Source organism: Gorilla gorilla, chromosome 19, assembly GCF_029281585.2.
Source record: "Gorilla gorilla gorilla isolate KB3781 chromosome 19, NHGRI_mGorGor1-v2.1_pri, whole genome shotgun sequence".
NCBI lineage: Eukaryota > Metazoa > Chordata > Mammalia > Primates > Hominidae > Gorilla > Gorilla gorilla.
The window spans coordinates 33569456-33583036 of NC_073243.2; the positions used below are offsets into that span (position 1 = coordinate 33569456).

At 33.1% G+C, this 13581-nt stretch overlaps 1 protein-coding gene across 3 annotated transcripts in view; it reads left to right on the plus strand.

The window, feature by feature from the left end:
* Nucleotides 1-13581, plus strand: part of AP3B1 (adaptor related protein complex 3 subunit beta 1) — a 296004-nt gene that overhangs the window by 186706 nt on the left and 95717 nt on the right. For all 3 annotated transcript variants that reach the window (XM_004058672.5, XM_055366969.2, XM_055366970.2), the window contains exons 20-21: nt 3113-3260; nt 12441-12513. In XM_004058672.5, the coding sequence (XP_004058720.5) occupies nt 3113-3260; nt 12441-12513 (221 nt within the window). The remainder of the gene's footprint in view (nt 1-3112; nt 3261-12440; nt 12514-13581) is intronic.

Sequence of the window (13581 nt, forward strand, 5' to 3'; positions counted from 1 at the left end):
AGGCTGAGTTAAGTGATCAAGCAATAAGTATGAAACACTTAATTACCTTTTGTAGCGATTTTGCTGAGGGCTAAAATTAAATCCTTCAACACTTTGCCATTATGTAACCAAGACAATTGATTTTTCTAAATAATGTTATATTAAAAAGATTATGATCCAAATATTAGAGTCAAGGGCTGTGAAGGAAGACGGTCATAAGATCTTTAAGTGTTAGCACTTTTTAAGATCTCCAATTATCAATAACATTATCATGTATTAAAGTGTCATTAAAATTTTGAGTAATTGGGGCTAATATCTTGGATTGTGCAACTCTGTTTTCCCCGCTGCTGTCAGCGAGTGGCCTCTGCCGACATGATGGTCCTTTCCCCGGGAGCCTGCCGCCCGCTCACTTGATGAGCTTGCAGCCCGGCTCAGTCGTGGCTGACAGCACTGATTGGGGCGCAGTACGCTGTCTGCTCCTTTTATTACAGACAGTAATTAAAGCAGCTCGCCCTGCCACTTCCATAACAAACACAGCATAATGCCCTAATTATGACTTTATTAATTTAAGTCAGGATTTAATGATTTTAAAAGTGATTTATATTGTTTTTCCTGTTCAGAACAAATGAAATCTGTAGGTTAAATTAATACAGGCTTTTCATCATTGCAAAGTTAAAAACCTAGTTACCAGTAAATTCTTTTCATTAGATTAACATCTGAAACTCTAAGCAGTAAGGTAAACAATAATTACCATCAAAATTGAGTGATGCATAATAAAATAACACTTTTAAAATCTTATCTTAAAAGCTAGAAGTTAAATATATTTAGAATCATTCACTTGTTGCAACAAAGGAGCCACTTGGTTTTTAATAGCCTTGTCTTTGAGAGAAATCCTGTACTTCTGCTTTAATATCAGCATGTCTATGATGATACAAGTTATAAAACATGTCCTGTTTCTAGAAAGGGAAAGTTTTGTTCAGTGCATGAAATGTCCTTTCAGATGGCAAAAGTCAGTATACTCGAAATTTGTAGTCATGTATTAGGTTTATTATTCTTTTCTTCAGAAATGGATTTTTCTCTTTACCCATGTTTGAATTTAAAAGAATTGTTTATTACAAAGAGAACCACAAATACATTCTAAACCTTATATTTTTAAGTACACATTTTAACCAGTGAATTGGGGATAATAAATTGCCATTTTTTTGCCAGGGAAAAACAACAACATATTTTTCAGTCTTCAAATATAATTACATGTGCTCTGAGATGTTACCATGGCTCCATTTTTAATAAACAGCAATCATATTTCCTCCACAAAAATCAATTCTAGGAAATATTGATTCTTTCCTTGTCTCACTCCTCTCCCTCCCCCTGTATTTTTCTCCCTGTCTCAGAATTTTTTTTAACTTTGCCAGTATGATAATTTTTTAAAGCTCCTAATAAGCTTTAAGCATCTTCAAAAACCACCCTTTAGTAATCATAAGTATTTATGACCAAATTTAAATTTTACACTCCAAGGTATTTTCATTTGAAGGGAGGTAGTATGACATAGTGGAAAAAATACGGACTTTGGAATGAGACAGGCTTGAGTTCAGATTCTAGTTCTGCCCCTCTTGTTATGTGCCCTTGAGCAGGTTATTTAACCTTTCTAAATATTAATTTCATTATTGTAAATGGGATAATAATGTACCCAGGAAGAGTGTTGGTATGAAGTGCCTAGCCCTTTCTGGCCCACAGTAGATTCTTAAAAAAATACACACGCATGTGGTAGAGAGAACTAGACCTTTAGTTTCCAGGAAAATATAAAGCACCACAAGGCATCTGTCATCCCCTGAGAGAAGGGTGTTTGGTCATCTCACATGTTATTCCTTCTCCTTGGAGAACTGTTTCCCTGCCCATCTGCCAGCCTTACTCCTATATCTTGGCTTATATGTCTCTTTCTCCAGGAAGCATTCCTAATTGGATTAAGTTTGTTTAGGTGTCTCTCCACATGTTCTCCTGACACGCTATAATTTATTACTTATTACTTATTATACTGTATTACCACTGCAACCTTATCTGTATCCTCCAGTGGACCGTAGACCCTGTAGGGTAGACACACAGAGATCCTCTGTGTCTTACTAACCATCGTTATCCTTAGCACCTAGCATAATGCCAACATGTAGTCAATAATTAATAAATATTTGTTGAGCAGGTGAACAAATGAATGGTGTTAAGCACTTAGGTATGATCATTTGATATTTTAAAAGTTTATATTTGATTAGCTTAAATTTTTAGCAAGATAGTACTTTAGAAGAATTTCCTTTGAACTGGTTAACATTTTCTCATAGAATGTGTTTAAGGTCACATTTGGGAACTTGTGTAAGTAATTTTCTTGGGCAGAAAATATATAAAATACAAGTCTATTTTAACAAAAATAGATATATAAATATTTAAATATATTACTAAACCAGGTGTGGTGGCTCAAGCCTATAATCCCAATATTTTGGGAGGTCAAGTTGGGAGGACTACTTGAGCCCAGAAGTTCCAGACCAGCCTAGGCAACCTAGTGAGACCCTGTCTCTACAAAAAATATAAAATTAGCTGGATGTGGTGGTGCATGCCTGTAGTCCCAACTACTTGGGAGGCTGAAATGGGAGCATCGCTTGAGCCCGGGAGGTCGAGGCTGCAGTGAGCCATGATTGCACTACTGTACAATGAGACCCTGTCTCATATACGTATATATATACATGTATATATACATGAATATATATGTATATACGTATATATATACATGTATATATACATATACACACACACACACGCAGGCACAGTATTTTGAGATAGCATTTTAAAAAATCAGCCTAAATATCTTTAACGTTGTTACTGGTAGTACTTAATTCTTGGTAAATCAAACATTTAATGTTTTCTACATTGCTTTTGATTATATTGTTTAGTGTCATTTTATGACTTTTTGCATTTGAAATGTGTATGACAGGATAGAATTGAATTTGAATGGGTTCTAATTTATTTGGTTATGGGTAATACCTTTTTTATTACCTCATTAATGTATTCTGGAATTTAAAAACCGTTTTTTTATAAACTACTTATATAAAGGAGTTGAAGTTCATATTTCAAAATTTACTATTATATGTAGTGATTCTGAAGATGGGGAGAAGGAAAATGAAAAATCTAAAACTTCACGTTCTTCAAATGATGAATCTAGTTCAATAGAAGACAGTTCTTCCGATTCTGAATCAGAGTCAGAACCTGAAAGTGAATCTGAATCCAGAAGAGTCACTAAGGTAAGAGATTATACATTTGTTGTAATTGAAGGTAAATATTCTTATAGCAACTAAAATAGACAACACCATCCTCATCTACTCCTGTGATTTTATTTTTTCTAGATAAGCCTTTCCCTTATAACCCAACTCTGCAGAAATGCTAAAAACTTTAAAAAATCTCGTCCCTTGCCACTGAAATCAAGGAACTCTTACGCATATGACCTTTTTTGTTCTTGGCTAGGTTGTGACAAGGGGAGGGGGTTGCTGAAGGGGAAGTGAAAGGAAGTCACAAAAATAGTATTGAGCAAAGAATTATAAGTGTACATACATCATAAGAAATTGAGACTATTCACTTTTTAAAAATATTGGGCATTTTGCATAATAGAGTGTGTTTTAAAGCTTTAAAGAGTATACATTCTTTAGTTAGTAAGAATTTGCGTAGCCATTTATTTAAAAACAAATGCGAGAACCACTTATATAATAAAATAAGAATGCTTTTTGGTAATAACATTTGTAACACTGAATTTTGCCTGCTTAGCAGGAAAAAAATAAAGTATAAATTGCAAAAATATAGTTATTAATATAAAATGTATTCTATCTGATTTCAGGTCTAGTTAAAAGAATAAAAATATAGAATTCAGACCTAACGATAATTATCTTTTTGGTCTTTAATAATCACCCCCTTCCTATAAATGGACCATGTTCATGCTAGGCTTCAAGTATAGTAGTTTTATATATAACTGTGTTATTCCGTTTGTTGAAAATATGGCCAAACTCTGCCTTTGATTCAGTTCAATTTCTTCTTAATCCAATATTGTTTTCGTTTATTTGTTCTGTTAACTGGGATCTCTTCAATATGTTATCTGAGTAGGCAAGGATGAAAATTAATTTATTGAAGTAGACAATTGCCCTCCCCATCCAGAGATTTATTGTTAAAGAATGTTTTAAAAATTGGCTAGTATTTGTCTTGCCTTATTTCACATTTTCTTGCATATATTAAAACCTATCTTAAACTTGAATTTATATTTAAAACTTGTGTCTGTATATAAAATAACCTAATATTTTTATTTTTAAAAAATTCACATAAAATCTTAAGAGATTTTATGGTTTATTAATCTGGCCTCATATAAAAACTTATCACTTAGTGAGTCTGACATACTCTCATTTCGTACTCACATCAAATTACCAGAAAGTTTAAAATGTTATTGAAAATAAAAGGAGTTACAAATCGACAGTAAGTACAACCCAGAGTAAGGAGTATTTTTTAAAAATGACAGAACAAGAAATCAGTGAGTGTCAAGTGGTGGAAGTTATTCTTAGGAAATTTTGTAACAGTTGAAAAATTATAGACTTCAGTGCCTCTGTAGTATTAGAAGCAGAGCTTTAGGATCCCATTAAAAAGCCACAGTGGTTGAACATCATGTTGTGTTGTACCCCTTCCTCCCCCTGAAAAAAACAAAAGAAGATAAAAACCACAGGGGCACTCCAGGTCAGTGATTCTGTTTGTTTCTTCTTTGTCAAAGACTTTCAGTGATCAGATTAAATCTCTTGATAGTTAAAAATATTTTCCTATAGAACGTCAGTATAAAAAACCTCAAACTATTGCAGTGAACCAAGGCCTTTGAGAAATTCGGGTTTCGCTCACATTGTTGATAGTTTTGTGTTCATGTGTTTCCCTTAGGTGGCTTATTTTCTTTATATTAGAATGCCTTTTCCCATCTATAATAGGCATACAGGACTGTGGAGTTTTTTGCTTTAGTTTAGCAATTGGAATAAGTACTCTCCACCTTGGAGCTATCATAACTACTTATTTATTTCTGTTTCTTTCTGAATGATTTGGTGTATACCATGCAATTACAGAATATACCTATTTTCTAATAATAGGTGACTATAATTGTGGAAAAGTCCTCCTTGCACCAAGTGTTGTGGCTTCTGCTCTAAATTATGAGTAATGAAGGCAGATGGTGGGTACTTTAATTTAGCATGACAATATGTTATTGCTGAAAATTCATATGCGTTATATCTGCAGCCTAACTAAATCTATATTTTTACTCTTTCTTTTCTTTTTTTTCATCCAGACAATGTGTTTTGAGGACACTGAGCATGAAAATGCGACCTAGGAGTTACCTTGAATATATGGCTTTCAAAACAGTTAATTTTTATGGTAGTCCTATGAGATAAGCATAGTGTTCTACTTGTTGGGAGAGAGTATCTTTTGTTTCAGTTTCCTCATCTGTAAAGCAGACATGCTAGTACCTACCTTACTTCTTTCAAGTGTTATGTTAAAAATAAAATATGAAAGATCAATGTAACACACTACGTAACTATAAAACAACAGTTTTAACATTTTAAAAAATTCCATAAAAGATCAACAGTATTGGAGAACATCAAATGCTAAAAGTAACCTAAATTTTTTGGTAACTCTTAAGTATCCTGCTCTTTTTTTTTTTTCACTCTTTTTACACTATTCAAGTTGTAAGTCAACATTTAATTCTGTTCCCTTATCTACAGCCTCTGAGCTTAGCCACTTTCTTTAGAAGACAGCTGCCATCCACGGTCAGTGTTCCTGCTCTCTAACTCACAATCTCCATTTACCCTACTTTTCCTTTGAACGCAGCTCTGTGTAAGACTCGCATCCACTTCCCCAAGGGTAACTCCTACTTCCTTTTGGTCTTGTTTTGTTAATAATCATCTGTCTCCTTTTGCACCTTTAATCTCTTTCTCCATTCATTCCTTTTCTGCCAACTGTGGCATTCAGGTTTTTTCAGCATTTAAAGAGAGAGAGAGGGAGCATGGAGTGAAAAAAACAGAGTGTGTGTACATGAGTGAGAGTGAGTTTAGAAAAATAATCTACATATCCTGCATCTTGTACTTCTTAACCCAGTTATTTCCAACTCTATCCTACACATACTGCTCTCTGAAAAGGCAGCTATGATCCTTCCCCAAACCCAGTAGCCTTCTCTTAATCTTGATCTTTTTGTATGACTATTCCCCTACTACTTAAAAGTCTCTGCATCCCTTTTGTTCTTACTTTTTTGACCTTTCATTCTTTTGGTTGCTTCACTTTTTACATGCTTCTGACACCCAAGTGTGAATGTTGACCCCAAATTAGTACTTAGTACACATTAGTCTTTTGAGATATTAATTGATGTGAATGAATTTTTCTTTAGTCTTTTTTTCCCTCTAAATTTTTCCTGTTGTGAGACCTCATTCACTCCTATAGCTTCAGCTAAAACATTTATATTAATTACTTCCATGGTAACATCTTTCAGTCTTTACAATAAGTTTCAGCTTTTCTTCCCAAATTCATACCAAATTTTTAGACCTCTCTGAGGCTACTGGTTTTCCAAACCTAATACAATCGAAAGACATGCTCTACCATTTGTCACCAGCATTCTTTTCATTCTCCCAGATCTGAAGCCCCAGAATTATCTCTGACTACTCTGTCATTCTGTATGTTTAGATAGTTACCAACTCCTATATGTTCTGTGCGTTATTTCTCATGTCTGTTTCTTCTTTCCCTACTGCCACTATTCTAGATTAGCTCTTCATTACCTGCATAGACCATTGCCATTGGTCATCCTCCGACCAATGCTTTCCCAACCCCAAGTCCTTCTATACAACTGCCAGATGGATATTAAATTCACCTGTCCTGATGGCCCATTGCCATTTGAGTTCAGTAAACTCAGGCTAGCTTGCCCGAACCTACCTTGTCTTAACCCTACCCACCTTGTGTTCTTTCTTTCTTTCTTTTTTTTTTTTTTTTTTTGAGACAGAGTCTTACTCTGTCACCCAAGCTGGAATGCAGTGGCATGATCCCAGCTCTCTGCAGCTTCGACCTCCAAGTCTCAGGTGATCCTCCCACCTCAGCCTCCTGGGTAGCTGGGACTATAGGCATGCACTACCATGCTTGGCTAATTTTTTGTATTTTTAATAGAGAGGGGTTTCTCCATGTTGCCCAGGCTGGTCTCGACCTCCTGGGCTCAAGCGATCCACCCACCTCAGCCTCCCAAAGTGCTGGGATTACAGGCATGGGCAACCGTGCCCAGCCACACACACTAAATTCTAATCCCAGTGGAATATTTGTGGTTCTATTAACACTCTGTATTCTTTCCTATTTCTATGCCTTTGTTCTTTCTTTTTGCATCATTTACTACAGAAAATAAAAGCTAGGGAGAAAGTGGCCTCATATCACTGTGACCCTCCACTTCTCCTAGTTGGCAATGGCTGCAGGGAATGAAAAATGTTACTGATCATGGGGTATCACTCATGTGAATGGGATGGTCAAAAGGGTGAGAACCACAGGTGGATTATTTATGTTCTTAAAATGCCCCAGCATATTCACGAGGCACAAAACTATAGTCACACATTCAGGTGCCATGTTTGTTTGTTTGTGTTATTGATTGGAATATGTCCTCATTTGAGGTCAGATGTTGTCAGTAATGACCATAGAAAATTTCCTTGTTTTAGTTATAGTTATGTTGATTGATAAGCGTATTTTATGTGTAGGTGTTATTTTCTGAAATATATTTGAGAAATATTTTTAGTATAGTCCTTTCAATGAAGTAATTCTTTTGTTCCAAATAACACCTATAACAAAATTACTTTTAGTAATTCCTTATTTTAAGTGATTTCACATACTTTACACAATGTAAAGGGAAAATTTTTTTTATATGAAACAGTGGAGAGAAAATTCAGTGATGTAGACCACATTGTGTCAGGAAGAGATTCACATTTATATCACTTTATGCTGTTTTTGACCAATATAATTAAGTTATATTCTGCTTGTAGTTAAAATTATGTGAACAGATGGTGAAAAAATTTATTTAAAATAATGCTTTTAAAGTTTCCAGGATTTTTATCCTTCATGATAAGGCTTCAGTGTTCTTATAACTACCCAGTATATTAGAGTGCTCCTCCACACCATAGTTATTTCAGCTACGTTGTTAGTCCACTATTCGCACCTTATTCATGATGCAATATTCTAGTTATATCTGTAGTGTCTGTGTACTAATGGCTGAAGATTTAGATACTCTGTGATTAAAATGATAAAAACTTTAAATTATGATTGTAATTTATTGTGAGTAAATTTTATGTATTTTCCTTATATAAACATTTTAATTACATAAACTATATAAAGCATAATAATCTACCAATGTGAAATAAATATAAAGTATTTAAAGTACTTGCACTTAATAATACTTAATATTAAAAGCATTTCAGTATTTGAATTAAAACTAAGATTAAGGTACATACTAGCTATGAAGAAAATAGTACCAACTGTATATACCTAGCAGTGTTTGAGTTGCTCTTGTCAGTTGTTTTTATCTCAGGTTATATTTGTGTCTCAAAACTTTGCTAATTCCTTTTGGGAGGTGCAAAGAAACTGAGTGAATCTCTTAGGTGCTCTAACGATCAGTCACTAGGATTTGACTGGTGTCTGAATGTCAGTAAATGTTAAGATTTGCCTTAATAAAAGATTTTGGCAATAAAGTTCTTTTATTTGAAAGATTCTTGGGGATAAAGTAAATTTGGCATGTGGTGTGAAATAAATCATGGATAAGAGTGAAAGGAACCATTTTTTGATTGGTTTTATGTTCTATTTGAAAAATAAGCAAGTTTTAGTTATGTTTTTACAACTATTTTTGTATGTTGCAATTATATAACTTTTGTAAATATTGAAGAATATTGGGTTTTACTGTTATAATGCAAAGCCTTGCCTCTCAGTTTATGCCTTTCCCGATTTCATTTATATTTTAAGTTCTCTAAAATAAAAATATTATTCAATTGCAGTTGAGACCTTTGAAAGGAAGTGAATGCCATTAAGCAGGCTTTCTTATTGAAGTAGGCGTACTCTAATAGGAAAAGATCTGTTTTAGTGGGTTAGACTTCTTTTTAACTTATAAAGAAGTCTCAATTTACTAGCAGTGTACTTTTGTTTTAAAGCACAAGTTTAAGTGTTAGCCTCAGATTTTTAAAATCATATTTGTCAGTTAACTTGAAGGAAAAAAGTCATTAAATTATCTTTGGTTGATAATTCTAATTGAAAATATTTCATGCAAATATCTTGTCCTCTGAGGCTAGAAATTAGCTTTAACTTATTGTTGATTTCAAAGCACAGTATGGCTTTGACAGACTTTACATACTGCTTATCCTATTTTATAGTTTCAAATTTCAAACCTCTTTACAATGGTTTCCTCTTAGAATGCATATTTGATGCTTGTCATGTCAGATCTTTTTTGCTATTTGCCTTTTTTTAAATCAGCATGAAAATGAACATGCATAATACATTAACAAATCTTTTCAGGTGTATTGTTACATATTTTTGTTTGTATTATTTGGAGGTTAATAAGTATTTCCAGGATCTTTTATTTATTATTTGAAATGAAATACATTAAATAGAAATCAGTTTTTTTGACCCTGTGACTTTGTATTGCATTTTGAAAATGTTGATGTGTTGAGGTGTATAATTGAATACCATAGAAACAAAATGGAGATTTGAGGATGATGAATTGATAACTAGGTATTTTTTTGTGATGAGATTCTAAGATCAGTTACTGTTGTCCTTATAAAAGTCTAACACAGTCACTCAGCTGTTAAAAGCCTAATCCTCTATTTAAAAAAATATACAAAAACAAATTGTCTATCTTTCTGCCTGATCTCTTCTCAAGTACTAACACAATGGAAACAGTGGGTGATCTGTCAATGTGTTTGGTTTGTCGATGATGGTTTTGTATAAATATTGGGAGGGTAAGAAATAAAATCGCACAGTAAAATATGATTTCATCTGCCTTTTCTCTGCAGCTCCATGGCTCATGCTGCGGTGTGAAATTCTCATTTTACACACTTTGCAGGCGGAGCACATGAATTATGCATTGAGCAAGAAAAATCTCCTGCCTCAAGTCCTATATGCATTTACCCAGGTTCTGTCTCTATTACCAAGATGAATTGCAAATGGAGAAATGTTTGATGGAATAGAGCTCTTAACTTCTTTGTTTAGAATTCAGAATTTTATTTTTATAGTAGATCCTTTAAGTATGAAAATGTTTTGAACTTACTATGGATTTTTTAAAATGAAAAATGAAATATAATATAAGAGGAATACCAAACACATCATGAAGCATTTTATAGCGTTGATTCAGAATGCAAGGGTTTTTCAGTTCAGTAGAAATGACCATTATCTATTGCTAATGTTGTATTTCAGTCACTGGTTATTTGCTGTTCTCAGAAAGTCAATGAAATTCTGTCCTTTTGAAAGCCTTTTTTCTCTCTGTTCTAGGCTTCTATTAAGAGATTATGCCAATTTCACATGCAGCTCTGTTCTGTGTTATATGTGACCTGATATGTATTTAATAGATATTGTTACACACTCTTGGCTGTGAAGTAGAAAATAAGGTATAGACTTGCCTTCAGCTTTAACTTTATCTTGATTTGATAGGTTTCTAATTTTTCAGGTGGGGAGGTTACGGTTCCATAAAGACAGTCATGCACCATTGTAGCTTATAGGAAGCTACACCCATTGTGCTCAGCATAGCATTTTGATAAGTCACATGATGGTATGCTCTTTTTGTTATATGTTCTTTCTTCACAGGAATGATATTCTAGTTGAGACAGCATTTTCATTCTGCACTTGTTTTCATTGACTTGCAACTTTTAAATTTTAGCTTCAAAACTAACGTTTCTTCTATTTTTTTCACCATCTTAGACATTGTTTACTCATTTGAGAAATGGAGAGAGGGACAATTACTGTTTCTTTCATTTTTAAATAAGGAATGAAAATTAAAACTTAACTAGATGATGTGGAGTGTTCAGTGATAAAAATAATTACTTTGAAGAATAAAATTAGTGCCTTTTTAAGTGTATTAATAATGTATATTATTATGTGGTCCTTGAAGTTTCTGAGTATCGGGACAAGGGAAAAAACAAGTGAAATTTAAATTATTTTAAAATGTTACCTATGTATAATTTTATGTAATGCTTTTGTTCATGTATGTGCACTGTTGTAGGAGCTCTAACACTGTGTAAACTTTAAATAGTGATAAAATATATTTTGCTTCAGTGGTACCGTCTCGTGGCTAGAGGAATACTTCAAAAATATTTATTAGCACATTAGCAATAAGCTGTAGACTTTTGGTAGATTATAAGTTATTTGAAGGCAGGACTATATCTATCTTGGCTGTTATTTCCATTGCTTGGCACAGAATCTAATATATATTTAAAATTCTATACATACCTATTGAATGAATGAATCATTAAATAAACAAAAACATTTTAGTAGAAACTTTAGTTTTGGTCTGTGATTGAGAAAATTTAATGTAAAAAATAGTGTAGATTAGAAAGATAAACTTTGACTCAATTATATTTAACACTCTACTCTTTGTTGGCCTTTAGTTGTTTGTAATGCACTTAATACTGTTTTCTTTTTAAAAGATTTACAAATTTTTTCTGAATATCTAACCAAACTGTGAACAGTTCAGGCTTAGGGGCACTGTATTCTAGTTCACGGATATATACATTTTGTAAGTATAGTAGACCGAATAAGCAAATCTCTGCTGGGGGAAGCCCTAGTTATATGCAGATATGTTTTGAAATATTTATTTTCTCTACAAAACAGTAGATCAAGTGAGTGAGTCCTCTCAACTCTAAAAAGAAAGAGCCTGGGAATGTCATTTATAGATTTTAATGAATATCTTTGGCAAAGAAGTTTGATACAACCCAGTATAGAAACATAAAATATCTAGTACAATGCCCTGTCACAAACTATATCAGAAAAGGCTGACCTATCACAAGCCCATCAAAAATATCTGAGCTATGCATATGTTATTTCTTTTTTTTAAGTAAACCTGTTTAAAAGTTATTTTCAAGAATATTTGTGGACTTTCTACCAAAGAGCCACTTTACGTTTTTATGTTAGCAAGAAGTTGTCCGATTATAGAATAATTACATACCTTTAAATTTTGTTCTGACATTTATAATTTTTAAACACAAAATAGTTTAAGAGTTTGCACAGTGGGTAAGAAATACTATATGCGAATTGAGACAAATGTTGATTCAGGAAAACATTTTATGTAACCATACAGAAGTTTAATTTGTTGGTACCACTAAGCAGAGGGAAAAAAAGTTTGTTTTGGAATATTAAGGACTACTCCACAGATTTTTAAAACAGAACATGTGATAAATGAAATATTTGTTATTTTATAGGAGAAAGAAAAGAAAACAAAGCAAGATAGAACTCCTCTTACCAAAGATGTTTCACTTCTAGATCTGGATGATTGTAAGTATTGTAATTTAAAATATTTCTTCTGTGTTTAGTAAGAGTATTTTTTATTTTTATAGTACCTTTCATTTACGTGTCCCAAAATATATCAATATTTATTGTGAAAGACTTATAGATGAATAAGGCAAGAAAGTTTTGGAAATCAGTGGTATTTGTTTCTTTCATCTATTCAGCATATCACTTCATTATCACATGAACAAATATAGATGGCCAAATACAAGTACACAAAATTCATTTTAAAATCTTTTGCTTTAGTAATTTATACTTGTTTGCTAAATAGTCATCCATATCTTATAACTTCTACATTGTGAAATGTGGATTATGGGGATTGACACATGTAACTTAAGGAGGTAGAGGATTAAGGAATGTAAATCAAAATGGAAAGGACATCACCATCTTCCACTTGGCACAATTTCAGTAGGAATGGAAATGGGTTACAAAGCCTTTGGAGGCCAGTTTGGCTATACCTCTCAGTCTTTTAACTGCAAAAAATATTTGTCCCAGCAAATCTAAGAATTCAGAATCCTACAAATATATTCACCCAAGTGTACAAAGATATATGTATTTACCACCTCCCCTTAAATCCTCCTGCATAGTGAGAGAGAGATAGTGGTACTTTGTTGCACTAGGAGAAGAGTAACAAGAAGTGAGATTTCATGAATATTAAACTACTATCATTTTTGATAGAGTTTTTCTATGCTGAGAGTGAGTTATGTTTTAGGTTATCTCATTCTGTCATAGATCTGTTCTGTTTATACTGTTACCTGCCCTGTCCCCAGTAGCCATGGCATATACTTAATATAGAGAAATTAAAATATATAATACAGAGAAATAACAGAGAAACTAAAAATAAAATTGGAGTTAAATTTGAGTCATGTTTTACATATTGGCTAAGATTTTGAGGTTTGGTATCATCCAGTGTTGCTAAGATTTGGAGAAACAGATGTACATGTTTTTGATAGGAATATAAATAGGTACAGCTCTTTGGAGTCATTTTAACAATATCTATCAAAACTTAAATTGCACATACCCTTTCACCTAGCAGTTCTTCCCCGCCCCCCAAGA